This window comes from Neophocaena asiaeorientalis, unplaced genomic scaffold (genome assembly GCF_003031525.2).
Source record: "Neophocaena asiaeorientalis asiaeorientalis breed wild unplaced genomic scaffold, Neophocaena_asiaeorientalis_V1.1 scaffold86, whole genome shotgun sequence".
NCBI lineage: Eukaryota > Metazoa > Chordata > Mammalia > Artiodactyla > Phocoenidae > Neophocaena > Neophocaena asiaeorientalis.
In genome coordinates, this window is record NW_020175039.1 from 4,997,869 (window position 1) to 5,019,396 (window position 21,528).

The 21,528-nt window shown below is 58.9% G+C and overlaps 1 protein-coding gene across 1 annotated transcript in view; it reads right to left on the minus strand.

The window, feature by feature from the left end:
- SPEG (striated muscle enriched protein kinase) overlaps window positions 1-21,528 on the minus strand; it is a 55,787-nt gene that overhangs the window by 11,220 nt on the left and 23,039 nt on the right. Inside the window, exons 14-35 of the mRNA XM_024763140.1 lie at window positions 18,241-18,416; window positions 17,918-18,006; window positions 16,827-17,002; window positions 14,119-14,379; window positions 12,838-12,996; window positions 12,551-12,740; window positions 12,221-12,444; window positions 9,705-9,824; window positions 9,349-9,453; window positions 8,616-8,822; window positions 8,108-8,231; window positions 7,818-7,993; window positions 5,152-5,264; window positions 4,636-4,804; window positions 4,289-4,385; window positions 3,986-4,186; window positions 2,893-2,950; window positions 2,222-2,299; window positions 1,936-2,114; window positions 1,392-1,418; window positions 603-755; window positions 375-417 (exon numbers count right to left, since the gene is read on the minus strand). Of these exons, the coding sequence (XP_024618908.1) occupies window positions 375-417; window positions 603-755; window positions 1,392-1,418; window positions 1,936-2,114; window positions 2,222-2,299; window positions 2,893-2,950; window positions 3,986-4,186; window positions 4,289-4,385; window positions 4,636-4,804; window positions 5,152-5,264; window positions 7,818-7,993; window positions 8,108-8,231; window positions 8,616-8,822; window positions 9,349-9,453; window positions 9,705-9,824; window positions 12,221-12,444; window positions 12,551-12,740; window positions 12,838-12,996; window positions 14,119-14,379; window positions 16,827-17,002; window positions 17,918-18,006; window positions 18,241-18,416 (3,125 nt within the window). The remainder of the gene's footprint in view (window positions 1-374; window positions 418-602; window positions 756-1,391; window positions 1,419-1,935; window positions 2,115-2,221; window positions 2,300-2,892; window positions 2,951-3,985; window positions 4,187-4,288; window positions 4,386-4,635; window positions 4,805-5,151; window positions 5,265-7,817; window positions 7,994-8,107; window positions 8,232-8,615; window positions 8,823-9,348; window positions 9,454-9,704; window positions 9,825-12,220; window positions 12,445-12,550; window positions 12,741-12,837; window positions 12,997-14,118; window positions 14,380-16,826; window positions 17,003-17,917; window positions 18,007-18,240; window positions 18,417-21,528) is intronic.

Genomic DNA, 21,528 nt, shown 5'->3' on the forward strand with positions numbered 1-21,528 from the left:
GACAAGACAGCCAGGCCACCCACGAAGCACAGTGTGTGGGACCACGGCAGGATGGAGGCGAGCCACAGGAGTGAGGAGGACTGGGGCTGCTCTCGAGAGCCAGGGAGAACACTGCATCCCTAGGATGAGGGGTGGGGGTCCAGACCTGTGCCTTGGAGTCCATGATACCCCAAGCTGAGCCTCAGTTTCCTTATCAGCAAAAGGGGAGTGATCATACCTTCCTTTGTAGAGCTATTGTCAGGCTAACAGATCATACGTAAATAAAATGTATATCATGGTTACTGTACACACTAGGGACTCAATAAAATGGAGCTGTTAATAACGTTCTCACCCCTTCCACCTCTTCTATCACCATTTTGCAAGACAAGACTCACTTTAAACCAAGGATGTTCTAGGGTCTCCTCTGCGGTAGGCCTCCTGCAAAGGAAAGAGAATTAAGAAGGGATTTATCATTCATTCATTCATTCATTCAATAAATGTTTGGGAAAGCGGGGCCCCTAAGGAGTTGGGGGATTGACTGTCTATGGGCGGAGGCTTGGGCAGGAGTAGGGGCGGCGTGAGGGGACTCTGCACGGGGGAGGCTCCTCGGGCCTCGTACTCACAGCCGGTCCTGCACCAGCACTTTGATGAGGAAGCCCCGGGCCTCCCTGCTCAGGCTCAGGAACGTGGTCTCCTCGAAGGCCACGTTGTAGTTTCGGATGTTCATCAATGTTGTCCGATCGTTCTCCCCGACAAACGGAGAGATTCCCGTCAGGCTGCAGGGGTGGAGATGGCTGGAGTGAGAGGTGGGCCCCGGGGCTGAGATGAGACAAAGTGGGGTGCCAGTGGGAGCACAGGGCCGGGGACAGGCGGAGGCTGGGTGAATCTGGGCAGAATCTTGCAGAGTTTTGCCTGTCCTGCCCCTACTCGATCCCCTGAATGGGCAAGGAGGCAGTACTGTCTTGAGACCTGGGCCACCGGGTCCTTATCCCAGGCCCGTGCTCTAGAGGACCTGTTCCAGCCCTCCTCCAGCCGCGGGCTGTCCCTGAGGTGAGGAGCCTGTGCCAAGGGGATAGGCCCCCAGAGCCTGGGCCTTCCCTTCGCAGCCCACGCTCTGGACTAGTTCCCTGCCCAAACTGCACTGAGCCGGCACTGGCCTCCCAAGCACACCACGTGTGCCCACCCCTTATGGAGGCGTGTGGTGGCGGACAGAGCTTGGATACTCAGTCTGGGTATCCACATTCATGCATGTGAGGCCCCTCCCAGTGCAGGAAGGAACCAGGGTGAGGAAGAGAAGAGGCAGGCTGCAGGCCCCCAACTTCTCTCTTGCCCCAGGCTCTGCAAACGTTAGGGGTGGGCCTGCTACGAGACTGTTAGAGGAGACGGGGTCCTGAGTGCAGAGGGGTCCTTACCAGAGGAAGGCGACGACACCCACGGGCCTGAGGGGAAAGGAGAGTGGATGGGTAAGAGGACAGCCCAGCTCCCACCGGAAGTGAGCAGTCCTCTTGCTACCACTGATCTACTGAGGAAAGGTGCTCCCTGTGAACACTGCCGTGGACAAACGGGCACCGGGCTGCCTCCTTGGGGAAGGACCCTGAACCCAGAGATCCCGACATGCCTGGAGGACTTAAGGGTCATGGCAGGGCCGGCCTAGGAAGCCCAGAGGAGTCTGGGGACAAAGAGACCGTGCCTACCTCACTGCGGGAGACAAGGTGGCTGTAGGTGTGGAGGCCCAGCACCCAGGACTGTGAGGGCTGAGGCCCTGAGTCAGCCCTAATGGATGAGGGGGAGGTAGTGATGTGGGCAGGAGACCCCCCATGAGCAATGCCACCAGCCAACTGTCACAGTAGGCATCCGGGCTTAGTAAAGCTCCTCTGTGCCACTGAGCGAGCCCTCAGCATGGCACTGAGGGAAGCTGCCCTGGCCCGTCCCAGCAGCCCAGTATGCCAACGTTACCAGATGTCAGTGACCCCAGAGACAGGGGTCTGGTTGACAACCTCGGGTGCCACGAACTCGGGTGTGCCATACTGGCAGTACTGGGGCTCTCCCGGAGTCAGCTTCTGAGCGTTCCCGAAGTCACAGATCCTCACCTGCTCTTCACCCTCAACACCATCCCATACCAGCAGGTTCTCAGGCTGCAGGACACAAGGCAAGACATGGGAGCTGAGTGCAGCGGGGAGGACACCCCAGTGCCTGGCTCCCACAGGTGCTGCCTGCGCCCCACCCCACACCTTCATCTCACCTTGACATCCAGGTGCAGCACACGGTTCTTGTGCAAGTAGCATATTCCCTCTAGCACCTGCCGCATGTAGGCCCGGATCTGTGGAAACAGGAGGCCCAGAGTCCGCGGGGGGGCGGGGTATTATGTTTGATCACCACCAGGCTTGTAGCAAGAAGCCAGGCCATGCTTGGGAAGTGGCCTTCAGGTGGCTGGTGGAGGGGGCTGAAACACAGGTTTGGGGTTACTGAGATTCAGGGCTTCCATATACAGCTGCAGAAGCTGGGCACAGCACCATTATCGGAGGGCGCCATTTGCATGATAATAAAAAGAATTGTGCAGTGCGCAACTTGTACTGCCCTACATGGCAGGAGAGCATTGAGAATGAACAGAGTCTACATGGGGCTCCTTCTGGGGTAAGGCTTGAGGAGCCTTTATGTGAGGAATACTGGTAAACAACAGAGTTGGGGGCCAGGGTGGGTGCCGAAATTTTCAGAAGACAATTTAAGTCCCAGCGTGGGGGTCTGCTCTGATGGGGGAAGGGGGCTTTGCTGCCTACCTAACAGTGCTCTCCACACCACCCCTGGCCTATTCGTGGGCACAGATGGCATGCCCAGGACGCACCCCTCGGGTCTCAGAGCTCAGGTGGGTGAACACTGGTGCCCAACCTGGCCCCTACCACCCACTGCCCTCACCTCAGACTCACACACGGTGGGTTTCCGGGCCATTCGCTCCAGCAGCTCCTCTGTGCAGCTATGTCCTGGATCAAGGAGAACAGTGACCAGTGCCAACTGCTGGGCCTGCCTTAGGCAGTGCCCTCCACCCCCAGAGCTCAAGTTGGGTCCCAGCTCAGCACAGGGTCCTCCTTCCCCGAAAAGCACATCTGCTACCAGTGAGCAACCGCACTTTCCCTCTTCCCCTTGTCATCTGGGTGCTTAGATGGGACAACCCTGCTTGAACTCTCACTTGCTGTGGGATCTCAGGCAAGTCACCTAACCTTTCTGAGCCTAGGTTCCCTCCGGTGTCAAATAGGGGTAAGACTCCTCTCACCCGCCTTGTGAAGTATCTATAAGGATCAAGTTAGAGCAGCATTTTGTTGACTGTGGATGGAACTCCTCGACTCTATTTGAGAATGACCCAGAAGGCCCACGACACATAATCATTTGTCATTTTACTGAGGTTTGGGTTCGAACAGTACAGACTGGGAGGCTAGCATGTAGGACACGGTCACCCTGCAGGTGGCAGTGACAAGCCAACCATCCAGCATCCTTACCTCAGTGTGACTTTGTTTAACCATAGCTCTTATGAAAGGATAAAATCCATTCTTTATGAGAAGAGCCTCTCAAATAAAGCCAAGCATTAATGGGGTCACTGCAAATGTTCAGATATACTGTACTGCATTTCATGATAAAAATCACGCACCTTTTGCCACCTGTGTGACCTCGGGTGAGTTACTTAACTTCTCTATACCTTAGTTTCATCAACTATAAAATGAGGATAATAAAATTCCAAGAGATAAGCATACGTGATGATTAAATAGATTAATATCTGTAAAACTCCGAGAACACTGCCAGGCACACATCAAGCGCTATGTAAATTTAAGCTAAAAAACGTTTTTCACACAAGTCTCCAGACTCCACTCTGTGAAGTATTTATAAGATGTCTTCAGAACTCCCAGCTGTCAATGGGACCATTTTGTAAAGTGTGAAACGTGTTGCTAATTGGCTGTTACAAGGACCAGTCATTCAGGCCATGTGTCCCCCACCCACCCAGCCTGTCCCAGGATACAGCTCGGTGACAATGACCAGTCCCCGGCGCCTCTCGAAGGCCTCATGGAAGTAGAGGATGCAGTCATGCTGGAGCCGGGCCAGCAGCCGGGCCTCTCGCCACGCCGATGCCTTTGGCTTGGCCTGACTGGGGATGAACTTGGCTGCAAACTCCAGGCCGGAGCTTCGCTCCACTACACGCCGCAGGTAGGAGAAGGCACCCCTGGGTGAGGACATGGGGAGAGGACAGGGCTCAGGCAGTTGCTGAGCCTTAGGCCCAGCCTCCCCTGGGCCCCGGACACCACACCCCCTCCTAGCCCCACACCTGCCGATCTCCTGGTGGATGTCATAGAAGTCGCTGAGTCTCCTTCCTCGCTGCTCCTCGTCTTCCCTGACCCCCTCCACCTCCATAGCTGTCTGAGCTGAGGAGAGATGCCTGGTGTTAGGTGGAGAGGGCAAGAAGGAACGAGGGCAGAGACTGGGACAGGGAGGGCAGGTGGAAGACACGGAAGGAAGAGAAGCGAGAATGCTGGCGCCCGAGGCAGCGCTGCTGGGGCTGGAGCAGGTGGTGGTCTGGAGTGAAGGGCCGGGTGAGTGATTCCTGGTGGGAGAGCGCTCACATGGGATTCCTGGGTGAGCCCTTGGCCTTACTCCTCTTGAACTCCAGCCCACCTGAGTGCACAGCCAACTCTGCTTTGCAGGAGACTTCGCCAGCCAGGTTGCGGGCCGTGCAGGTGTAGACGCCTCCGTCCTGGGACCCCGCACTGAGCACCACCAGGGAGCACTCATTCTCCTCGTACACGAAGCTCACGTGATTGCTCTCCGTCAGCAGCGCCTCGTCCTGCAGAGGTGGCCGTCACCTCCAGTCCAGGCCTGGCCTCCCCTCCTCCTGGGACCGGCTTTACCTCCACGCCAGAGACCCAGTCTCACCCCTACCTTAGGGCCCACCATTGTCTCCGCCCTAGGGGCCTTGCTCAGACCCAGGATCAGCTCCACCCTTATTTCCCAGCGTCACCAGCACCTCTGGGTCCCACTTCCTCCTCCTTATCACACCTCTGGCAACTGCTCTGTTCTCTGTCCAGGCTCCCCTGACCCCTCCCACGCCCCCAGGAAATCATTCCTCCCTTCCCCCTAGGCTCCTGGCCAGCCCCAGCTCGGACTCCATGGACGCCTTCGTCAGCCTCTGACCTTGTACCACATGATGTCCGGCAGTGGCTTCCCCTCAACCACCACGGCGAAGCGAGCGGTTTCTCCAGCTCCCACCTCAACGTCCTCCATGATGGACTCAAACCGAGGGGCCTCTGAGAGGGGTGAGGGTGGGGGAGGGAGGGGAGAGAATATGGGGGTCACGGGGCCTGCCTCTCTAAGCCCTCCCTCAGCAACTGGCTCAGGGGGAACACCAGACCCCCCCTGCCCCCTCCCAGAGCCCCAGCAGCCCACCCTGGGGCTCTCAAACTCCACCCCCAGCAACATGAGTTCCTGGCCTGGACCAAACGCTGTCCCTGCAAATCCAAACGTGATGTTCTCCAAATGCCAGAAAACCCAAGCCGGGGGCGCAGGCTTGCTTTGTTTGGCTCTCAGTATTCATTTGCCAGCTTTGAAATTAGGAGATTTTCACACACAAAAGAAATCTGGACTTCCTGCCTCTCTTGGAAAATCAGGACTGGCTGTCCTGAGCTGCTTCCCTCACTGCATTAATGGGCTGGCGAGGAGTGGCCGACACTGCCCCCTGTGGGTGGTGGCCCTTCAGCACAGTCCTACCATGGGCTTCTGGAACTCTAACCGTCCTGGGCCCTGCAGGTGGCTCAGTCTATGACCCTGAATCAAGTTCATGGAGGGCATTGCCTCTATCTTGAAGTTTTCTCTCTGAATCTTATTTAAATATTTAAGGGGCCTTCAACCATCTGGGAGATGGCAAGATGAATCCACGGGTACCGATTCTCAGTTTAGTTCTCCCACATGTGACTGACTTTATTCTCTGCACATATCATGCGGTTGTGTTATTTCCTGGTAAAGCGGCTTCTAATTCTCATGATGGAATTAAATACATATTCCAATGTGCTTGTGCTTTTCAAAGAAGCCTATGACTTCCTGGTGCCCTCCCCCTCCTCTGAGAATGTTTGAGGATCTGGGCTTTAAAGGGAGTGGGAGAGAGAGGCCCTGAGGGAAAAGCAGGGGTGCTGGGCAAGGAGCACAACCCAGCCACAGGCACACAGCTCAGCCTTTATACAGATAAAGGGGGAGGTCATCCTGGGGAAGATGCGTCAGCGTCAGCGGAGCAGGTGTCGGGGGAAGAGGCCATTCCACCCACCTGGGGGGTAGGGGGTGGGGCACAGCAGGAGGGGGTGTGGCTCCAAGCCCCAGGCCTGCTCTAGCCCTGGCCAGCTGGGACTCGGTCTCCCTCAGTCACTGTCCCAGCCAGGCTGGCTGCAGGGCTCTCAGGGTCCAGAGCCTCCCCAAACCCCAAGGCTCCTCCTATATCTGGGAAGAAAGATGAGTCCTGCAGATGGTACTGTCAAGGAGCAAAGCAGTTGGGAATTCCCTCATGGTCCAGTGGTTAGCCCCGGGCTTCCACTGCATGGCGGGGCAGGACGGGGCGCCCAGGTTCAATCCCTGGTTGGGGAACTAAGATCCCTCAAGCCACGTAGTGCACCGACAAAACAACACACACACACACACACACACACACACACACACACACAACCAAGGAGCAAAGTGGTGGTTGAGTAGGAAGTGCCGGGATGAGGTGGGGGGAAGCTGGGCAAAGGGGGAAGACACATAAAAGGGAAACCAGTACCCCATCTACCGCGGGGCCGGTAGCGTCCCCGTGTCTCCTCCTCACACACCCTACTGCCACCGCTCTCCTACTTTAAGGCTGCCTGCTCTGCCCTCTAGGAATCTGGTCCCTGGTCTGCTGGGAGTGGGGATGGGGGCAGTGACAGAGGTCAGTCTATGAAGGTCAAAGGATCAGAAGGCTTCAAGTGAACTTCAACAACTTTTTTTAAAGCACTAGAATGTGTACATTTACCCCATGATGAGATGGCCTGTGCTAACTAAAATGACACTTTCTTTGCAGTTGGTTGGAATCTTATCTACTCAGCAGGTAACACTGTTTAGCTCACGCTGATCTGACATTCGGAGTGGCAGTTACATATGTCTAGAGATAATTAACAAACCGGAAAACAAGACAATTACTACTTCATGCATGTTACAGTCTGAGAGACTACATCTCGAAAGGAGAAATTATAAAAAGGGTCCTCACTGCAAAGGTTGGAAGGCCTTGTCAAACAGGCTTCTGTGAAAGGGCAGCAGCCAGGATCCCCAGAGCTGGGAGTCTGGGGATAAGATGCTTCACTTGGGCCTTTTTCTTTTCTAAATTGACTTGGTCTCCCACCTCCTCCCAGTTTGTTTCATTTGAAGTACTATTTCCCGTTGTGTTTAACACAAGATCTAAGAACACTGTCTGGCTTTGGGGTAGGGCATCCAGGCTTGAATCCCAGCTCCTGACTTAGGTTGTGTGACCTTGGGCCTGTTACTTAGTACACTCTCTGGGCCTCAGTTTCCCCATCTGTAAAATAGCGATAATAACTGACTCCATCTCACAGGGTTGATGTAAATATTAAATGAGGTGATACGCGTAATGTACTTAGCACTGAGCCTGGCACATACTAGGTGCTCAATAAGTATCTTATTAGTACTGCTATGGTTACTAGTACTGCTATTATTATGGCCATTAGATGGACAGGCCTGAGAGGGGAGACCTAGGATTGGCAGGTGGGTGTGTTCACCTGGGGCTGTGAGGAGAGGGCTTGGGCCTCAGAGGGAGGAGAGGGAAGGAGGCGGCTGTCACCTACCTGCCAGCTCCAGTGTGACCGAGCAGGCCTGTGTGCCATGGCGGTTGTGAGCAGTGCAAGTGAGGGCCCCCACGTCCCGGCGGCCCACCCGGCAGATCCGAAGACAGTACTGGTCATCATCTGGCTGGCTCAGCTCATACACACCCGCCCGGGCCTCTAGGAGGGCCCCTCGGCAGCTAAGGGACACAGCACAGGGAGGTCACCCAAGATCCAGCCCCAGGGAGGTTGGCCTGGCCAGCTGGAGCGGGACTGCCTCACGTGAGGAGTAGGGCATGCCAGGTGGGCCCCACCTCCTCCAGACGACCTGGGCCTCCACGTGGTTCAAGGTGACGGTGACACTGGCAGGCTGTCCCTCCACCACGCACACGACGTCTGGCTTGTCCAGCACGGCGGGCGCCTCCTCCAGGGGCGGGCCTGGGAGCAGAAGGGCTGGCTCTATGCTGGGCTTGACACCAGATCCTCAGCACCCACTGCTCCTTGAACCCTCCCAATCGCCATGCAAGCTCCATTTTTACAGACGAGGAAGCCGAGGTTCAGAGAGGTTTAGCGACTTGTCTAGGGAACTCAGCCAGAAACAAGGAGCAGAGCTGGGACTGGACACCAGAGCCTCAGCCTTGCCCACTGCGTGTGCTCCTTTTAAGAGTAAGAAGGAAGCACTCTGACAGGTAGGGGTCGCGCCCAGCCACGCCAATCCCGCCCTAGTTGTCACGTCCACACCGGCCCTGGAGCCTCCTCCATGGACACCCAGTTCCCTGGCCCAGCAGCTCTCGCCCCCGCCCCACAGAACACCAGGCTCACCGCGGTCCAGCAGCTGCACGGGCTCAGAGGGGGGCGAGGGCTTGCTGCTGCTCTTGATGGTGGTGCTGAGGACCCGGAAGACGTGCTGGACCCCCTTACGCAGCCCGGTGGCCGCCCACCCAGGCTGCCGCAGGCCCGTGACCAGCGCTGTCCAGTGATCTGAGCCCAGCACCTGGTGCTGCACAGTGTAGGTCAGGGCGTCCGGGTCTGGTGGGGAGGCAGCTGCTAGAGGCGGGCCTTGCTGGGGTGCCCCCCGCCCCCGTTCAGCTGGCTCGGGACTCAGGGATTCATCATCAGTCTGCTCTGAGGACCTGCCTCAGTTTCTCCTGTCGCTTCTGCCCGTCCCCTATCTGCTCCTGCCCAGCCACAGGCCTGGCCAGGCTCAGAGTCCACAAGGTGTCGGGCATGGGATCTAGTTACAGGCATGGAGGGACCTTGACTTAGTCCCGATGCCTTAATACTACCTGAGGTAGGGAGACTGAGGCAGAGCAGTAGGGGATCGTGCACAGGGAAGGAGAGGTGTTCCCCAGGACCACGACCCAAGCACCCAGTCCCTCTGAGAAGAGAAGAGCACGTGGCAGCCCCCCTTTCTCTCCTCTCCTGACCCAGAGCCAGGGCTCTGTCCGCTGTGGGGAGGAGGCCCGCACCCGTAGGCCCCCTGGGCCTTGCCCTCCTCTCCTGGTGCCCTCAGGGGCCCCACCCCCACCCATAGCCCTGTGTGGCTGGGACCCACCGATGGCCACGTCGAGACTCCTGGGGGCGTTCCATGCGAGTGTGATCATCTTTCCGGTCACAGCCACTACCTGTGGGGCACCATCTGGGGGGCCTGGAACCACATCTGAAAGCGACAGGTCCACTGTCCGCTGGGTCCTTTTGGGCTCAATGGCCCCGCAGGATCACCAGGCCTCCAGGCAGTGGGCTGGGGGCCGGGGGCAAAGCCACGGGGGCAGAGGCAAGGCCAGCCGGCTTCCCCGGGGGACCGAGGGGGCGGGAGCTGGTGTGGAGGCCCTGCCCTCACCCAGGCCCCTGGGTGGGCCAGAGGCTAGGCTGTGCACACAGCTGACCGGGAGGGTACCTGCCTCACCTCACCTGTGACGTAGAGGTGGGCATAGCAGGCCGCTTTGCCCAGTTTGTTGGCAATGACGCTCTTGTAGACGCCAGCGTGCTGAGGTCCCACAGTAGGGAACACCAAGCGATGGACATCCCGGTCTGTAGGCGGGGTGGGACAGTGATACTGTGTCTGAGCTAGGAGGATACTTTGGAGGGTGGGCCCATGCCCCCCAGGCCAGGCCCTTCACTCCCACCCGCTACAGGTGGAAGGGAAGGGTGGGGCAGACACAAGAAGGGTGTCCATCATGCAGCACACTCTAGGCCCAGGCTACCAAGTGCACACCTGCAGCCCTGCACCTCTTGCCCGTCCCCCCAGCACTACAGGCCCAGCCACTTCTCATCCTCCTCCCACGCCAGTTCACTTTCTGTGGGTTCCTGCCCTGGAGAGCCCCCTCTTCTCCATCCTCACAGCCACTGCCGGTCCCATCTCCAGCTCAGAGCCCATGAAAGCCTCCACGCGTGAGGTCCACACCCCACCAGCAGCATCGCATGTGATCTCTCGATCTGGGGACCTTAATGGCACCTACTGCTAACCAGGTGGCCTCCAAAGCCCTCAGCCCAAACTCCCGTCTGGCCTCCTCCTGCTGTTCCTACACGTCCTGACCCTGACCCACCATCAGGTCTCTGAACAAGCCACATGAGTTCTTTCTCCAGGCCTTTGCTCACAAAATTCCTCCCTTCTAGACAGCTCTCCTCTTACCTAAGGCCTCTTTCTCCTTCAAGATGCACTTCAAGTGAGTGTCAGCCCTGGGAACTCCTCCCCACACCCCTGGTCCCCTCTGCACCTCCACCTCTGACTCCCTCCCCAGGACCTCCAGCGCCCAGCCCACGGTGCTTTGGGTGGTCCTTCCTCTTTTCTTGCCCACATCACGCCTCCTGTAAGCTCCTTAATGACAGAGCTTGTATGTCCTGCCAGGCCCAGAACTGGATGCCTTGCATGCAGTAAGTGCAAATACATTAGATTATAAATTACGGTAAGAGTTGTTTGCATTGTACCCAGCCCACACCAGATACTTGACATACATTTTTTCTCCATAATCCTTTCAGCAGCCCTGCAAAAGTATCCTCATTTTACCAGTGAGGTCAGAGACATTAACGAACTTGTCCCAAGGTCACACGGCTAATAAATGATGAAGCCATGGCTTGAACCTGGTTCCCTCTGATTCCAGAGCCCTCTCCCTACACCGTGCTTCCTGAATGATGGTCAGGAGGCCATCCTTGGCGGGACGTGAAGGGGAAGAGATCTGCACTGTCCTCTTTCCTTGACGTCAGGGCCATCCCCAAACACCCCTCCCTTCTCTTAGCGGTTATCTCTGCACGGAACACCCACCCATTCATTCATCTCTGCTGACACTATTTATAAAGGAAGAGAAGCCCAGGGCTGCCACTGACCCCAGATACAGACAGAAGCAGAGGCGCCGGCTCAGATCCTGAGAAAGACACCCACCGGGGGCCTCAGAGCAGATTGAGAGATAGGAAGCCTGTGGGCTGAGCAAAGACAGTGGCAGAGGGGGCCAAGGGGAGGGGCAGAGCCGCAGTGGTGACACTGGAGATGGGAGGGGAGAGTAGGGCACGGGTGACAGGGGACATCCTGGTTAGGAAGTCAGACGGTATTTGTCTCCCTTTGGGTAAACCCCTGTCCCTCTGTAAGCCTCACTATCCCCATCTGTAAACAGGGGTCATAGTACCTGCCTTACAGGCCCGTGGTGAGGGGGGTGAGACCATCACGTCAGGCCTTTAGCGCTCAGGGCCTGGCACTCAGGAAGCGCTTAAGAGAGGGAAGTTTTGTCACGCGGCAGCCATGAGAGGAGCCCGCCACGGGTCGTGGGGTGGCACTGTCTGACGAGGCATAGGTAGACTTTCTCACACGAGACTCAGACTCCTTCAAGGATGGAACTGAGATACACCGTGAGAAAGTATTTTTCCCTGCTCTATCTTCTTTATTTACTACTGAACAACCCTGGACCAAGCATCCTTTTGATGCCAGACACGACCCACATCAGGCTTTTCACTGGAATTTCTCAAGGGGGGCGGGTGCAGCATCACTTTATCGACACGGATGACGACGGTGGCAACAGTAACAGCAGTAACACTAAGATTTAACACTCACCGGCCCCTCGCTATTTGCCAGGCCCTGCTCTAAGCGCTTCTGTGTATAAACCGTTTCAGTTCTCCCAACGAGCCTACCACAGATGAGGAAACCGAGGCCTGAAGGGGTTCTGTAACTTGCCCACGGTCAGCAGCAGGCTGGACTGTCAGTCCAGTAAGTGCTAACAGGACACCAAGGCCCAGAGTGGTGAGCCAGCAGATGGGCGCCATGTGGGCTCAAGGAAGGAGGCAGTGACCCCATAGCCTCTCTGGGCTCCCCTCTCCCAGACGCCCCATCCCTGACCAGGTGAGGAAAGGAAGGCCCGAGGGTGGGGAGGGGGGGCGGGCACTGCAAGCAAAGATGGTGCTGGAGGGGACACCCGCAGGGTCCCTTCCCGGACACCTACACTGGGTCATGCGCCGGTCATCGCTGCTCTGGATGCGGTGGCCATTGTGGAACCAGCTGATGGTGGGGTAGGGCAGGCCGGTCACCTGGCACTCCAGCATGGCTTCCTTGGCCAGTCCCACGTCCAGGTCCTGCAGCGGCCGCAAGAAGTCGGGCATGGACAGCCGCTCCAGCTCGCCCTGCTCCGGCTCCTCAGGGATGGACGGCATCTTCTCCAGCTTCGAGCTGTAAGAACCACACAACTGCCCGGAGGCCCGGAGCCGCACCTCCCACCACAGGGCCGGGGCCCCACAGAGGCAGCCCTGGCAGCACCGGGGGCCCCGGGCGGTACCTAGGGCCAGTGGCAGCCGTCCGAGGCTCCTCCACGTAGAGCTGGGCTGAGCAGTGGGCCTGGCCGTGGGCGTTGGTGGCACTGACCTCGTAGAGCCCCTCGTCCTCACTGCCCACGTGGGCGATGTGCAGCGAGTGCAGACCTCCTTCCTGCCGAAGTCGCAAGTTCTCGCTTTCCTCCACAGGGTGGCCTGGGAGGGAGGGGCGGGCATGCAGAGCAGCCTCAGCCAGGGGCCCTCCCCTCTGGCCCTGGGGTTCCCCCAACATCTGCAGGGCGGAGGGCCATACCAAACTGAGTCCAGGTAACAGAGGGGGGCGGGCTGCCGCTGATCTTGCAGTCGAAGCGGGCTGCGCGTCCCTCCAGCACCTCTACATCCTCCAGCAGCCACGTGAACAGGGGCGCCAGCGAGGGCCGCACTGTCAGCCGGGCGCTGCAGGTCAGCTCATCTGGTGAGGAGGGGTCAGCGCTGGGGCAGGGAAGCCCACAGAGCCCCAGGCACCCCGACCCGTGGGTCCTGACCTCGTGCTGGGCAGGAAAAAGGAGCTGGGCCAGAACCTGGAGCCTGGGAAGAGCCCAGCGAGGTCCCAGGGCACCCGAGTGAGGCAACGGTTAAGATCTAAAGAGCGGACCATCTCAGGAGGCTGGCAGTCAGCAAGGGTGGGCGGCAGGCTGCCACGGTGGCTGGGGATACGGCAGGAGTCCAGGGCCTGGCCTGGCTCTTCCCCCCTCACCTCATCCTGCCCACCCAGGATGAATCTCAGCACAGCTCTAGGAGAAGGGTCTAGAAGCCGAGCCCACTCCCTCCCCCACACCCCTCTCCCCTACCCTTGGAACTCTCCTCTGTCCATGGGTCATGCCCACACTCCCTCACCCGCACCCCAGACCCAGAGCAAATGCCCCTGTACCCCACTCTACCACCCCACACAGAACTTTCTGGGGGAAATAAGAGCCCCTTACGCTGACCTGATCCTTTCCTGCTTACAAAGCCCCTCTAGTGTCACCTTAGGTGCTCAACACCACAACCAGATGAGGCGTTATCTCAGCTCTTCAAATGAGAACGAGGACCAGGTCAGAGATGTCGTTAATAATAATAATGGCTGACATTTATTGGGTGCCACCCTTTGCCAGGTGCCGTGCTTTGTTCTTTACATACATTATCTCATTCGTCCTATCGATCCCCCTACGAGATAGGTATTAGGATCCCTTTTACAGATGAACAGTCTAAAGCTCAGAGAGATGAAATGACTTGTCCGAAGTCACGTGGCTGGTACGTGGCAGGGCAAGAACCGGAACCCAAGCACAGGTGTGGTCACCACACTTCAGCAGCTGGCTCCCTAACAGGAACCACAGCGAACACTGACACAGAACGTGTTGTGTGCCAGCTGCGACAACAAGTGCTGATTTATGGAGGCAGGTGTACAGCACCATCTCCCACCCCACTGCTCTTCTCCCAGGAGATGGAGCTCCCCTTCCTGGGCGTCTTATTCTGGGCCCGTCCTTCACCTCCACTCCCCTCCCTCCAGCTCTTGGGTGCCGGCGGCAGCCCTCTGGCCCAAGCGGGCAGTTACCTTTGGCCGTGCTGAGCTTGCAGGTGTAGACGCCACTGTCGTCCTCATGCACAGAGGTGAGCAGCAGCTTGCATTTCCGGCCATCGAAATGCATCTTGCATTTGAGCAGTGCGGGCTGCAGCAGGCGGCCTCGGCACAGCCAGTCTACCTCCACGTCGGCAGGACCTGCCACCAGGCACTCAAACAGCGCCATCTCCCCGGCCCCCACGTCCACGTCCTGCAGGGGGGCCAGCACGGCCAGGGACCGGCTTTCAGGGTGTGCTGGGGGAAAGCAGCCACAAGGGGCACAAGTGGAGCAGAGAAACACGGGGCAAGGGAGACACACACACAAACAGAAAGACAGACAGACACAGAGAGAGAGATGCATTTTGTTCCTTTGGAGACAGGGAAAGCCCACCCACCCAGCAGGCCAAGACAGCAAGGAGCTCCCAGGCCTGGCTTCAGGATGGCAATCCCACGTGGGACAGAGAGGGTGAACTCAGGGGAAGTGGGAGGGAATCAAAGGCATGAAAACTGAGAGGGCCACATAGGGGCAGAGACGGCGGCGGAAAAAGAAAACACAGCACACCAGCTGGGTACAAACTGGACTTTATTTGAGCTAAGAAACAGGTATTTCTGAACACGTCCACACCCGCTACAGCAGGCCGAGCCTGGTTAACTCCCTCACTCCTAGACAGAGCATCCCTGGCCCTCGCCATGAACAAGGGAGCCCCAGATGGGCCCTAAGCCTGCCCCGGGGCAGAACTCAGCCAGGCCTCTTCATCAGCACAAGGCCCAGGGGCCTCTGGCTTTTGGTCTCTTGTGAAATAAAAAGTATTGCGCCATTTGAAACCCATTTCGGGAATGGTCAGTGCCCATGTCCCCCTCTTCTGGAATGGTCAGTGCCCCCTGATCCCCCTGTCCACAGCCCCCTGCCCCTCTGGCCCCCTCCATCCTATGGATGCCATGCCCTGTCCTCTCCCCCTCTGCCTCACCCCACACCAGCTCGGAGGCATCCTTCCCTGACTGTCACAGACACACAGACAGACAAACGGAAAGACAGACAGGGCCTGTAGCAGCGGCAGCACATGCACTCGTTGGGTGCTCCCCTTCGGGGACAGACTGGGGGGTGGTCTTGATACCCCTGAGGGCCGCCCCCTCCTGGCACTCAGTCCGTGGGGGGGGCTCCCAGCCTGCCCAGCCATATGTCCACTGGGGGAGGAAGGGTCCACAGGGGCTCATGGGCTATCCCAGAATGCTGCGTGGGTAGGGAGGGGAGGGGAGGCTGGGACAGGGTCCGGGCCGGCAGGGTCTGTGGGCAGGAGGCAGTGAAACACAGCGAGGTCCGAGAGGTGCCTGAGACAGGGGCGCGGCTCGGAGGGTAGCGGGGGGAGCGCAGGCGGCCCCTGAGCTCACTCGCCTGTGTACAGACAAAAACCTCAGTCAGCAAGCGGCAGGTTAGTGCAGCGCACGCACACCCACGCAGCACAGGCACGCACGCGCACGCAGACCTGGCTAGGGCCCCCCTAAAACGGCCAGGGCGGCACTGCCACTTCCAGCTCCCCCAAGGTCAGCCCTGGGGTGAGGGCTGGCAGTCAGCCAGGTCTCCGGGGCTCCTGGGCGGGCAGAAGCCCTGGGCAACCAAGGGAGAGGCATTCCTAGGCGTCAGGGGCACCCCAAAGCCTGGGGGATAGTGGGAAGAATTCCAAAGAGAGAGAAGCACCGAGATGTGGGTTAACACAGAGAAGCAAGGCAGAGCCAGACCCTGGAGGGGAAGGAGCAGGTCAGAGAGTGGGGCTGGGTTCGGGGGGCTGAGAGCTGAAGAGTTCAGAGACAGAGGAGGTGGCAACCGCAGGAGCCGGAGGCACAGGGCAGGGGAACTGAGGCTGGGGGGCCCAGGGAGCTGAACATGACTCTCAGCGTCCAGGCTCCAACAGGGGGCTGGGGGTCTTCTCAGAGCTGGCCTCTGCCAGGAAGAGAGCGGTGGTGGCTGAGTGTGGAGCTACCGAGGAGTTCCTGGCCCTGAACTGCCCACAGGTAAGGGTGAGTAGAATGTGAGGCAGACGGCCTGCCCTCACGAGGAAAACCATTACCCCCGAGGGCAGCCTGGCCAGGGCCTGCCATCCCTGACGCCCAGAAGGCCGCCCGCCGTTATGCCCCGAGTCCGGGGGCCCAGCCCTCTCCACAGTTCCCAGCTCTGTTCACCCTGACACCCCTCGGGGCCCTGCGATGCTCCATGCCCAAGTCACTCCAAGGGCCCCTCCGGACGGGTCCAACTATCAGACACTCCCCACTGCCACCCCCAACCACAGTATCTTCTGCATAGCCGTGGGATGGACAGAGGAGGCGAGAGATGAGTGGGGAGTGGGTGTGAGGAAGGCGCCTGGCAAGGGCAAGGTGACAAAGGCTTGGAAGAGTGTGGGAGGAGGACGGCCGGCAACACGAAGCAGGGTCTCTCTGGCTGGCACCAGGGCAGGCGTGATTGAGTGTAGGGAAGGCAGTACTGTGTAGGAAGCTGAGCACTGAACAATTTGCTGTGTGGCCTTGGGCAAATCACCTACCCTCTCTGGGCCTCAGTTTACTCTACAGCATAAGCAGCTGAACTTCGGGACCTCGAAGGCCCTCTCAGTTGTGGCATGCTATAACTAAGCTAGTGTCAAAGTTGACAACTGAGTAGGGACAAGGCGGGGTCCAGAGCAGGGGGTTCGTAGAGAGTGTGAGGTACTCACCTCTGACCTCCAGGCGTGCCTCGCACTGCCGAGCGCCATATTCGTTAACCGCCTTGCAAGTGTAGAAGCCGGCGTCGCCCCGCTCAGCGGCCAGGATCCGAAGCTGGCAAAGCCCACCCTCTGCCTCCTCGGCGAAGCGCCGCTGGTCTGGGCGCACGGGCTGACGGTTTCTCAGCCTGTCAGAGGGGCTAGAACTCAGTCCCTGGGCCCAAGGTCCTGACCTGCAGGCGTGGGGAAGTGGGGCTGCAGAACCAAGCAGGCCTCCCCTCCCTCCACATCATTTGTCCACTCCTCAGACCTATCCCGCTGACTGTGGGCACCCCTCACCCCTGGGTTACGGGGCTAGCTTTTCACCCTGACTCTGCCATCCCACCCCTTCCAGGAACTTCCAGCCCCCTCTGCCCACCTGGGTCTCTCCCCTCTTGGAACCTAACTGCACTTAGAGCAACACCAAAGCTATTCAGATCTTAACAATTCTTAGCTTTCATGTTTTGTTTTTATTTATTTTAATGGACAGAAAGCTTTCCCACTTCCCAAAAGGACTATGAATGTTAAAAGATCACACTGGGGACTAGATAATCAATTAAAAACAAAAAAACAGAACCCAAACCAACAGAAAGCTAAGTGAACTGAGTCATCAAATGGCACCTGGGATGAAGCGCTGCAGCTGAGGCCCAAGTTTAACTCTGGACACAAACTGTCGTGTGTGGGCCTAGCACAGGGCTGCGCGCAGAACAGGCCTCAAAAATCACCCTATTGTCAAAGGATGGGTGTTGAGGTGGGAATGGCAGGGGACAGGCTTCTTCAGGAGTGAGATGACTCCTGGATAGTCATGCCAAGCAGACAGACAGGAGACCACGCGTTACCCAAACCCCTCCCCAGAGGGGAAGCCCTGAATGAGGACAAACGCCAGGCAAGGGGCAACAGCACGTTGCGGGCAGTGGCACCACTGCACCTGGGATGAGGCCCCCTAGGGCCGATCACTGGGAAGTCCACAAAGGGTCCACTGCCCTCCACCCAAAGCCAGGCTTCACAGGGCCCAGCCTGGAGTGGGGGAAGCTGGCAGACGGTGGTCAGTGACTGCTACTCACCAGGAGACCACGGGCTTGGGCTCGCCCTGCACACGGATGCTCATGGTGACATCTTGGCCTTCTCTTACTGACTGGTCCATAAGTGAGACCTGAAGGGGAACCCCAAAGCGTCAGGTGAGACAAGGCCCAGCTTTGGCTCCTAGGGGCAGGGGGATCTGGGACAGAGGCCTCTTCCGCACCAGTCTAAGGCTGGCTCTAGATAAGAAGGGCTAACGGGACCAGGCTCCAGGCCTTGCTGGAGCCTGGCGTGGCCCCAAGACCAAGGGGCCACACAAAGGAATAGGGGCACCCAGGAATCTGGGGGCTGGGCTCAGGGATCTGACCTTGAAGGTGGGGGGCGCCTTGGAGCCAGTGTCGGAGGAACGGCGGTTCTGGCCAGGACTAAGCTTCATGGTGGGGGCTCGGGGCCAGGTCTCTCCGGGCTCCGGGAACTCCTCTGGGGGGCTCAGGTACTCCTCGTCAGAGGTGATGGGGCTGCTGAAAGGGGATGTGGACCCGCCTGGAGGAGAGACACAGGAGAGGTAGTGGCGTAGAGATGCCAGGGGAGAAAGGGGGGCAGGGAGACAGAGAGAACTGGATGGGACAGCCTGGGGTCAAGGTCCTGATGAGGTCTGCAATATCCCAGAACCCAGGAGCTCAGGCAGCTCCCACAGGCCAGCCCTGCCCTGACTTTGCTTCCCCGGGGTTCCTACTCACTCGCTGAGTAACCTTGCCCAGGAGATTCCTGTCCCTGAGCCCCTGACTCGTGCTCTGCCACAGACTCTCCGAACCCTGACCCTGACCCTCCTGAGTGATGGAACCATAGGGAACAGCCTGGGGCAAAGGATTCAGGCACCAGAGGGGCCGTGGGAGACTTGGAATTCCACCGGAGCAGGGAACCCACATTCCCTGCACAGAACTGCAGGCTCCCAATGCAGGCGGTTCATGTCTCTGGACCCCAGAGCGGCACAACCAGGACACCTGTTTCTCGGGTGAGCCGGGCCTTGTGCAGAGGAACACACACCTCAGACAAGCCCTATCCTGACCTCAGTGCCAGGGCCAATGAGGCGGCACTGTCCAGCCAGCCCTTCCCCCGCTCCCTTCTCAGCTTCCTGCCCCAGATACCCCAGGGACACCTGTTGGCCTCATCCCTACAGCAGAGCCCCCAGAACTCTCAGGCGCTGGGAAAGCAGAGTTTGACTCATCCACAGAGAAGGGTGGCTCAGCCTGGGGAAGAGGAGGGGGCACCAGCGTTGCTTTGGGGGAGGGGTGTCCCCAGAGCCCTGATGCCCTCCCCTGCAACTGGCCAGGGGCCCAGCCTCACTGAGCTGGCTCCTATCCGACTGCCAAATACAGACATGAATCTGCCGCAGCCCCCGGCCCTCCTCCTGACCCCCCACCTCAAGCCCCTCTGGCTATGCCAGGGGCAGGGCTGCACCCCAACTCACCCCGAGACTCTGCACGCGGACCCCAGCCTGCGCTTGCCCCGAAGGCTCTGTCCTGGCACCAGGCCCTCCGGCTGCCTGCCCACTGCCCACCCCCCGCCGGCCGCTCCCCAAGGAGCAAAAGCCCAGCCTGCCTGGCCCCGCTCACTCTGCTGAGGCTCTGCACGAGGTCCTGGGGGAGGGGAAGGAGCCCGAGGAGGGGAAGGAGGAGGTGAGGGCTGGCCAGGCAGGGACAGGCTGGGCGGCAGGCAGGCAGCTGGCTGGGGAGGTGGTGCCTGCCAGGCCACAGGCAGCCTGGGCCCTGGAGTGGAGGGGGAGGGGAGGGGGGGGAGGGGCAGAGCAGCCAGCTGTATTTAGCCACCCTGCTCACTCCCAAGCAGCGGGATCTGCCTTTTCTCTCCTTACAGCCCTGAACCCTGACAAACAAAGCCCCCTCAGTGGCACCTCCACTCAAAGGACGGGGGCCTCAGTCCCCGGGGGAAGGAAGATGGGGGTGGCACTTCACTGCAGCGGTCAACATGCTCGCACTGACCCATTTGTTTTGATGTGTCCACCAGAGGAGGTACTGACGACAAATGGCCCCTGCGGTGCCCCTTTCCCTGACCAAACGGCCAAGATCCCTGATGCTGCAATCCACACCAACAAGCCTCAAATACTCTGGTGCAGGGCCATACCCTGTCTACTCGGGTGCTGAGAATCAGAGAGCTGTTCGGCCTCCTTCCCAGAGAGGCTGGCCCCTCAACTCGAGGGGCCCGGAATCCCACCTCTGCCTCCCCGTTCCTGCCATGGCAGCTTTGGCCCAGCAGACCTCCCCCCACCCCCGGCCCGGTTCCTGGGTCTGCACCCAACCCCCCTCCTACAGGCTCTACCAGGGACCTGTTGGCAACGCTCCCCCACCCCGTCAGCCCCACCAGAGCCAACAGTCAGGAGGATGAGGGCTGCTCCCCTCAGTGACCCCTCACAACTAGCACCCATCTGGGCTTGGTGGCGATGGGGCTTGGAGAAGAGCAGCAGAGCAGGGGAGCCGCTGAGGAGAGGTCACATGGCCTTCTCCCGCCTCCTATCACCCATGCCCCAGGTCCACATTCCCAAGCTGTGACCCGTGTTTCCCAACACTCCCAGTGAAGAAGGGCGGGGGCGGGGGCAGCGGGGGCACCATTCAGGTCGTCTGTCCTGACATGGGGCTGGAAAGGGAAGTCAGGATGGCACTTGATGGGCCTCTGCTCCGGGCTGGGCCACTAGCTGATGCTGAGATCACCGGCACGGTCCCTGGAGGAAGGCACTCCCTCCCCCTCTGGGGTCACTTCCAGGTTGCACAGCACTGAAGCAGCTCAAGGGCCCAGGGAGGGACTGCGCAGATTAGAGCTGGATGGGCAGGGTTTGCAAGCAGCCAGAGACCCCTGGTGGTGTCTGGGGGAACAGCACCCTAGGGGCATCAGGGGACCAAGTGATTCAAGAGTCCTCAAGCCCCTTAGAGAGGGGAACAGTCAGAGCAGCCCAGGCAGGACGTTCAGGCTCCAAAGGAGTCATAACTCGGCCTCTTCAAAACAAGGCAGTGGCCCCTCACCCCTCTGTACCCCCAGAACTGCAAGAACAAGGAGGCTGGTCAAGGATTTGTCTCCAGCTCGCAGAGCCTCTGGGGCTCCAAACCAGGCCTTGGTGCCACCCGACTTTTCACTGGCCCCACTGCCAAAACCATCTCTGTCCCTATATCCCAGCCCTGCTCCACCCACAAGCCTGGCTCTCACTGTGGGAAACACAGTTACACCAGCCAAGGAGACGGCAACAAGTGCCCCCCAAATCTAAGATGCACATATGCCTGCCATGTGCTGCCCCTACACACTCTGTGACCTTCTCTCGCCTTTCAACACTGCTTCCAGGTCAGATTCATTTAATGAAAATAACGGCATTGGGGAGCCCACAAGTTGGGAAGCCCACAAGTTGGGAAGACCAGTGCATCTCAACATCCCCTAAGGTGTCCCCAGGATGGATATAGTCACAGCCACCTGCATGAAAGGCGTCACACAGGACCCTCTACATCAGGGTTTCTCAGAGTCGTCCCTGAACCACCCACATCAGGACAACCTGGGAGCCTGTTTAAACTATAAATTTCTGGGCCTTACTGTGACCTGAAGAAACATGGGAAATTTGTTAAAGGGCACCCCCAGGGTGATTCTTATGCACACA